Raw genomic sequence first — 9,067 nt, forward strand, 5'->3', positions numbered from 1 at the left:
GTCGCATATGAAAGGGCTCCAATTTTATTTAAGGGTGAAAATAATTCTAACTGATGCGCTTGCTGTTATTGAATTATAACATTTCAATGCCATTCAAGGAATAAAATAAATTACATAAGCAATTGGTATTGGTTTGATACCGTATCGGAGCTTTCCCAATTTTGAGATACAGCTTCGTTTAATTCAATGTTATGTACACCTGCAGCCCAAGCCATGTCTAATCTAAAATGAAGGGAATTGGGAAGGAAACAAAAAAAAAAAAAAAGAGAACAGAAAAAATTGAAGCAATAATAATCACGTGTTCTTCCGATATGATCCTCTCCTCCATAGTCCACACAAATTGGATCTCATCTGCTGCTCCAAAACCAAAGCAATCCAAACAATTTTAAATCTTATTACGATGCCAAACAAGCCTCCCAGAATAGCCTATCCCTGTCCTTTTCATTCACCAACTCTACAGAACCACCCCCCTGCACCTTCGATGATGATTCATTCTGTTTCTGTAGCGGGCCCACTCCTCCTCGATTCTCGCTCTGGTTAACTTCGTCTCCGTCTTCTTCGTCTTCTTCGTCTTCCTCTTCTTCGCCGCCATTCTCAACACAACAGCTAGATCCCAGCCGCTCCTCTTCGCCGGAGAAGAGACGAATGCTCTGTGCGTCGGAACTGTCGCAGCTGCACGATTGCGCATCGTCGTCGGCCCAAAAATCCTCCGTCACGGAAGAGCTAACAACCTCGGACGAATCGCCGGTGACCTCGAATAGAAAGAAGCGGGAGATGTCGACGGCGACGCTCGACATTTTCCGGTCCGGCTGGGCAGAGGTGAAGAAGGAGAAGAGGAGAGACGAGAGCGTTAATGGAGATCGGTGATCATGATTATATTAAGAATAATGGTGTTGAGTGCGAGAATGGGATTAGGGATGTGAAGATTTGGGAAAAGGGGGTTTGGGAAGGATAGATATAATAATAGCATTTTAGAAAGTTTTATTTGTTTCTAGAAAAACAGGTCAGGTGTAGGCTTGAAGGCAATCAAGCAAGCGTTCAAGCCCGCCCCCCAGAGGCGTTTTCTTAATTCTCGGTCTTCATTAATCAATCACGGGGAAGTTACGAATTCAGTAACTTACTTTTCTACATGTGTGTTAATAAAATAATGTTATTCAATTAAAAAAAATTGACAATTTCTTTTATAAAACCGAATCTTCGTTCATGAGACGAGTTAGGTTGTTAATATGTATTACATTTTCTTATACAAGTATTAAAATTTTCATTATAATTAATTTTTCAAGTCTTAATATTTCATTTTGATTTAAAAGTATAACATTTTTCGTCATAAATATTGCATTTTCTCTCATAAGTAACAATTAAATAATTTATCCATTATTAGTATCATATTTTTTTCATAAGTAACTCTTTAACTCTAATGGGGCATTTTGGTTGGGGGGAATTACAATTATATTCCTACATAATTTCGAACGATAAATAAATTCCTTCGTTTGGTTGGAGGGAATTGTAATTCCGTGGAATTGCAATTTTTTCGTTTTCATGAAATTAGAATCTCATGTCTCATCTTGGTATTTCAATTCCCTGATTTTTAGGAAGAAAAAGGATATAACTTTGTGAGAAAATAACCCCACTCTTTTTAACCTAAAATTGATGTATAACCTCTCCATATGGATTGCATGAAAATTAATTACAATATGTCCAGTTCAAGGTAGATGAGTGGTATTTAAATATGTTAATATTTTTGGTGTTTGAATATGGAGATAGATCTAAGAGATAATTTTAATAATAATAATAATAATAATAATTTTATACTAGTGATTCCCTTTCAATTATCATGTATACCAAACATTAGAATTAGAATTCATAGTAATTTTATTTCTACAAACCAAACACTGGCATTTAAATTTTCACATTATTCCTCTCCCATGGAATCGAAAGTCATTTCCCTCATAATTCCCCCTCCAACCAAACGTCCTATTATATTACATTTTGATTTAAAAGTATTACATTTTCATCACGACTCAACATGTCTCACAAATTAGGATTTGCGGTCCCACAGGAGACTCGCATGTGTAATAAATCATGCAAGGTATCCACTTTATCTTTATTTTATTTATTATTGCAATATACTACTGACTCTGTTACAATGCAATATAGAGTCAATATTACCTCTACTGAAATTCAAACACACAACCTCTCATATGATAGTGCAACTTTGGTGCCACTAGATCAGAAGGTTTTGACGATTAGCGAAAGTTATTTACATTAAAATTTAGAAATTAAACCTAAGTCATTTTTTGCAAAAATACACTGTTCTCACCAACTAAACCCAACTTTATTGACTAAAAAGAAATCTTTGATTGAAGTAAATTTACTTTCAATCTATCAAAATATAATAAAAACGTTTCAAATTGAGTTCATGATTTTTAGTTGAATAGTCCTCTAATTAAAAAAATAAAAAATAAAAATTCAATGCATATCCAAGACATTATGTTATGATATAGAAAAGCAATTATATTTAAAAATCCTCTTTAATATATAAAAATTGTCATCACAGCTGAGGGTGAACTTTTTTGTTTTAACAATTTTTTTTGGCTGCTGGATTAAACAAATTCGCATGATTTGGATTAATCAGATTTATATAATAAAAAATAATAATAATCAAAGGTGTCAAATTGGAGGGTAGTAAATAACACTGTTGTCCGATTGATAAATTATAGTATGAACCATGGTCCACATTCCAATGTGGACCACGAATAAATGTTTATTTTTAATGTGCAGTAAATTTATTTATTTATTTATTTATTTGTGTAGTATACCTAAAAATGCTTTAATACAAAAAATGAACTTAATAATTTTTTGAGTTAATATCATCTGCCGTCCTCTGAGTATAGTGATTTTTCGACATTTAGTTATAAATTTTCAAATTGACAACATGTGGTCCTTCGACTTTCAAATTGTTATCATTTGATTCAAGTTAATCATCAATGATCCTTCAAGTATAAAATTTTAACTAGTTATATGGTCCTTAGTCACATTTTGAAAGTTGAGGGCCATGAGTGGTTAACTTGGATCATGAATGATAATAATTCACAAGTTGAAGGATCACGAGTGATAAATTTGAAAGCTTATGATTAAATGTGGCCAAATGACTATATTCAGAAGACCCTGTATGACATTAACTCTAATTTTTTTTGGTGTAAACTACGAGGTGTTCCATGTCTATTTTTGTCCATTTAATTGTTCGAGTGCACCCGACTAGTCCATGTTCACTTCTAGAAACACAAGAGCTGCCGAATTGGCCCAAAAAAAAAAAAATCACTTGTGAAAATCAAACCCAAATTATCCCGTAAACTGTTCTGAAAAAAGTCATTTGTCACTTGAGGTATCCCTTTGAGTTTAAATATACTATTAATGGATATTATATTAATGATTTATTTGGTAAGATAAACAATGATCTATTGTATAATGATTGTGTTCAATCTCTCTCTTTAATTTATTTATTGAATTTATAATTGGGTTGTAAAAAAAATATAAAAAGGAAAGATTAGGACAGCAGAGCAGGAGATGGGCTTCTAGAAGGAAACTGTGCACATATGGTGTTTCATTAGTCAGTCGGCCACTTTTTTTTTTTTTTTTGGTTTTTTTTTTTCTAGAACGACTCCGGAAGGTGGACCCCATTTTGTTCAGTGTTGCACAACGTCTGTGGGGCCATTTGCTTTATTATGACTTTCGACCTCTTTAGTCTTTAGACCACACTATATTCACCACCAACAACCATATGCCTCCATGAATAAAGCAATGTCTCTAACGTTAAACTTGGAATTTCAAGTCTTCTTATAAGCTTGTGATCTTTTTATTTTTTGTAAACTAAAATATTATAATTATGGAATAATTCTATAATTTCAAACAATAAAAAAAGCTAATTATTATAAACAAAGTGATGTATATAATTTTTTGGATACTTATTTTCTTTTAACACATCACAATTCGATATAATTGATAAGTAGACTATTAATGTAATTGCAAGATTAGAGTAAGAGTTAAACTCTGCAAGTGCGATCACGCTGATCAATATTGAATCAATTACCGTGATGACGATACCAAATGGAGAATGTCAAAAAAAATATTATTCTATTTATAAAAATGCCACTACCATTTTATATTTATACTTTTATAGTAGTTAATATTTTTAATATTTTTTATTACATAATTTTTCTATATTTATATTTATCATATATCGGGAATAAAAGATTATATATTCTTTAACTCCAGTAGAAATTATTCTCTTTAAAAAAACACATGGATTTACACTTGGAGAGCGTATTTAATAAATAAACTAATTCGTATGTTTTTAAAATTTTCTTTTTAAACGAGAATATCTATTAAATAAGTCAATGTGTGTGCTACGACAGTGTAATTAAAATGTCGTATTTATAAAAATAAAAATGGATGCATGCTCGTCTATTTATACAACTTGTGATAAAATTACAAATATACTCTCATCAATAACCACTTTATATTATGAAGAAACTTTTTTTTTTCATATGAATGTAAAATTTTCTTTAAACAATATTTTTATAGTATTTAAAATACTCTATAATATTTGTTAGGAGTATTAAATTCATTAAACATGATAATTTTGTTAAACATGATAATAGTTGAAGATTGCAGTAAAATAATGAAAAATGACGGGATTAATTTTATAAATATTGCGTGCACACTTGTCATGTTTGTAATACTTATAAAATTACTATATTTTTTTTCCTGAACTCTCAATTATTGATGAAGTCAGATGTGCGAGTGAAATACATCTGCACTTTTTACAAGATTATCATGTGTTATATATATATATGGATGAGTTCTGGTGCGGTGATGCTCTCAGGTGAAAAATAGGTTAGATTTGAGCCATTATTCCTAACCGTTACTAATTGAATGCATTAATTAATTTGACTTCTTCATGTTATACCAAGAGCACCGGGTTGGGTCCAATACCTTGTCCAATTATCATATCACTAGCCCCCTACTCCCGAGTTGCAAGTCAGTGAAGCCAGCTAGGGAGTGATAAAAGTGTTGAATTTTCTCTTTTATATTTTTATTTTAACAATTAATTAAATAAATATTTTTTTTATAAATTGTTGTTTATTTTCCTTTATTTTTATTTTTTGTTTTTATAATTAATTAAATTTTTTATCCTATCAGTATGAATAATGACTTCTTTTTTTCTTCCTCATTTTTTATTCTATTGGTGAAAAGTAGGGAAGGAAAGGATAATGAATTCTATGATTACTAAAATAATTTGAATCCAATAGTAAGATAATAAAAGTCGATAAATAAAAATAATAATGTGTATCAAATCCAATAGTAAAGTATAAAAGTTATTCACCAAACATCACCCTCTCTGTTAGATTTGGAAATTGACAAAGTATTAAATTATTGTTCCATGGTCTAGTAAATAAAATTGGGAATAACAATTTTTATAATCAATTGTTGGATCTAAAATTTGGGTTTGCACCTAAATTGACCTTCCACCTGAATTTTTTACTAGTTTAATTACGAAACTACATGACAATTCACAACTTCCTTCTCTACTGATTTTTATACATCTTTTACCAGTTAGTCTTTGATTCACGGGACGAAAATAGGTAGAGTGAATACGAATTTAGTATTGAAACAATATAGGCTCTGTTTGGCAAAGCTTATTTAGGAGCTTATAGCTTATTTTAAGCTACTAATAAGCTATAAACTCTGTTTGGTAATGTTCCTAAAATAAGCTAGTAGCTTAAAATAAGAGCTTATTTTTGAACGCTATCTAAGGTAGCGTTTCAAAATAAGTTAATAGCTTCCTAACTTTTTTTCCATCTTTAACCTTATTATTTTAAAGAAATAACATCATTTACCCTTTCCAATTAAAACTTTTTTGACTTTTTCTCTTCAATATGTTTGGTTGTAATTTCAATTTAACATTTGTGTTTGAACATTGATTTTTGTATGAACTAATTTTATGAATTATAAACATTTTGTTTTACTTTATATGATTTCAAATATATGTTATTACTTTATATTTTATTAAAATATATTGATTTCATTATTTTGTATTTTAATATATAAACAAACCTATTTAAATTGTACGAAGATGTCCTTTTTAGTCTTTTTACATTTATCAGCTTATCAAAAAGCTAATTTTACCAAACACTTTTAATTATAACAGCTAGCTTAACAGCTCTTCAGATTTCAGCTTCGAGCTTATAGCTTTTCAGTTTTCAGCTACTTTTCAGCTTTCAGCTACCTTTTCAGCTAGGTTTGCCAAACATAGCCATAAAGTAATTGAGAATGAGTCTAATACAAGATTATTCCATAGGTTGATTCATTTTTTACAATTTTTTTTTGAAGATCATTTTTTACAAATTAAAACTGATAAATTAAAGAATAGTATCTTCTAAAACATTTTAATTGTCTTCTTGTCAAATTATTTGAAAAATATCTTCAATTAGTTTTTTGAGTACGTACAACTGACTCTTTTTTTTTTTGGTAAATACGTACAAGTGACTCTGTTACAATGCAGTATATGTTCATAACTACTTTCTCGCTTCCACTGAGACTCAAAGCCACCCCTTTCATATGAGAATGCAACCGGGTGTCACTAAACCACAAGTCTTATCATTTCTTTAATTAGTTTAGATTTTCTAATTTTTTTAAAAATGATTTTTAAATTATTGACAATATCACAATACGAACTTTAAGATTATATTATTTGTACTAAAATGTCCTATAGAGTACTATTTATTATATGATATAGAATTCCAATTTAATTTTATATAAAATATCAAATTTTAGATTCATGATAATATATAAATATAATGAGGTCTCTAATATTTTTTTAAAACTAAAACTTAATACTTTTTATATGTCGATGGAAAAGTATTACACTTTACTTAAAAAAGAAATTATATGTCTATGTGAGATGATATCGCATAGAATTGTTATTTTATGAACCAAGCAAACAATTTTATTTCTTTTTTTTTTTCTACTTAGGTAGCATGTTTTGATTTATCAAGAAAGAGAATAAGTCATAGTTTTTAGTAGGAAAACGTATTTTTCATCCCTAAGTTATATGGTAATTATAGAATTCGTCTCTAATTTTGATCATATATGCTCACTTTTTGCTCCTAAACTGTCGTTCGTGTTGCACTTTCCATCCTTTTATTAACATTTCATGCTCACTTTTCGTCCCTAAGCTATATTAACGTTGCGAATTTTGTCCATAATGTTTTGTTAGTAAATGAACAAAAAGTACAACGCTAATAATTTCTTAGTGACGAAAAATAAGCACAATCAACAATTAGCTAGAAGAGACAAATTCTACAATTACTATATAACTTGGGACAAAAAGTACAATTTTTCATTTTTTTAGTACTATTGACTCTATTACAATATAATATCTCTTTATACATACTTAATTTCTTAACCTACTGAAACTCAAAAAGTCAATGCTCCACAATTTTTCCTTTTATTACTCTATCTCTCTTCTTTCAATGAAATCACAACCATAGCAGGAGTTCTATTGCATGTGATCAGTCCATGTATCACTTTCCTAAATTTTTATTTCACATATCAAACATACAATAATACCAAATCAATATGTAATTCACCTCATTGTATGAATTAATTTGACATTAAAAAAAAAGTGATGATGACACATTCCTCTCATAATTTTACCTATTAGGTGTTAGGTTCGCAGATAAAAATCAGAATTGGAATGAGAACTAAGGGTGTGTTTGGTTCATGGGTTTATATTATTAGGAATGAGAATCAAAATCATAGTTAATGTTTGGTTGACAATTTTTTAAATCACAACCATGGGATTTAGTTACCCCTTCAATTAAAAATCGCATTCCCTAATTAAAAAAGGGTATCATTCCATTTTATTGGTAGTCTAATTTTTAAATTTGGATTAGTACTTTTAGATTTGTGTTTTGATTTTTTATTCATATTGATGCTTTGGATGTCATTATTATATTAGGATCAATTATCAACTTGATTTTTTGTTTTTGTATTTTTAAAACCTTTATTCGCATTATAGTGTCATTCCAATATAACCCTAGTACCAAACATGCAAAATACTTTTACAAAAATTCATTACCATGATCAAGTATTTGATACACATTCTGATTCCAGTTCCCATGTGTGAACCAATTCAAACACACCCTAAATGTTTAATTGGTAATGGTGATGGATTTTGGTGAAATTATTTTGCATGTTTGGTAATAGATCAGAGTGGAATTAGAATGATTACCAATATTGATATTTGGTTATGTATTATCCTATAATGGAAATAAATATTTTAAAAATACCAAAAAAAGGGTAATTAATCATAATATAGCATTCAAATCATCAATTTGAATAAAAAAAAATCAAAACAAAAATCTAAAAGTACCAATTCAATCTTAAAAATTAGATTACCAATAAGATGGAATGATATCATTTTTAATTAGAGAATGAGATTTTTAATTGAAGGGATAATCAAATCTCATAGTTGTGTTTTAAAAAGTTGTCAACTAAATCTTTCAAAAAAGAAAAAAAGTTGTCAACTAAACACTAACTATGATTTTGATTCTCATTTCTAATGTGTAAACCCATGAACCAAACACACCCTTAATGTGCACAATTGCATATCTTTACGTGATAATACTTGATTGATTCTTTTTGTATTTAATTAATAAGTAATTCCGATCATTTATTAATGCTAAGTGATGTTGGCCAACTCATAGATAACTAATAAATATAAAAAGTTTTATCGTTACGTCAAGAGTAAACATTTATGGTGTGTTTTGTTCGTGGGTTTTCACACCAGAAATGAGAATCAAAATCATAATTAGTGTTTGTTGACAACTTTTTGAAATACAACTATGGAATTTGATTACCTTGAATTAAAACCTCCATTCCATCTAATTGGTAATTTGATTTTTAAGTTTGGATTAGTGCTTTTAGACTTTTGTTTTGATTTTTTTTGTTCATATTGATACTTTGAATGTCATTATATTAGGATCAAGTGTCTTAATTTGTT

The 9,067-nt window shown here is 29.0% G+C and overlaps 1 protein-coding gene across 1 annotated transcript; it reads right to left on the reverse strand.

Moving 5' to 3' along the window:
- Positions 1 to 395: 395 nt before the first annotated feature.
- Positions 396 to 797, reverse strand: LOC116024381. The gene has a single exon (XM_031265276.1). It carries the CDS (start codon positions 795 to 797, stop codon positions 396 to 398), a length of 402 nt encoding a protein of 133 aa, XP_031121136.1.
- Positions 798 to 9,067: the final 8,270 nt, after the last annotated feature.

The sequence above is a fragment of the Ipomoea triloba genome, chromosome 7 (genome assembly GCF_003576645.1).
Source record: "Ipomoea triloba cultivar NCNSP0323 chromosome 7, ASM357664v1".
Lineage (NCBI taxonomy): Eukaryota > Viridiplantae > Streptophyta > Magnoliopsida > Solanales > Convolvulaceae > Ipomoea > Ipomoea triloba.

Excerpts from the sequence above, each read along its gene's own strand:
- LOC116024381 (XM_031265276.1), bottom strand. The coding sequence starts at position 797 with ATGTCGAGCGTCGCCGTCGACATCTCCCGCTTCTTTCTATTCGAGGTC.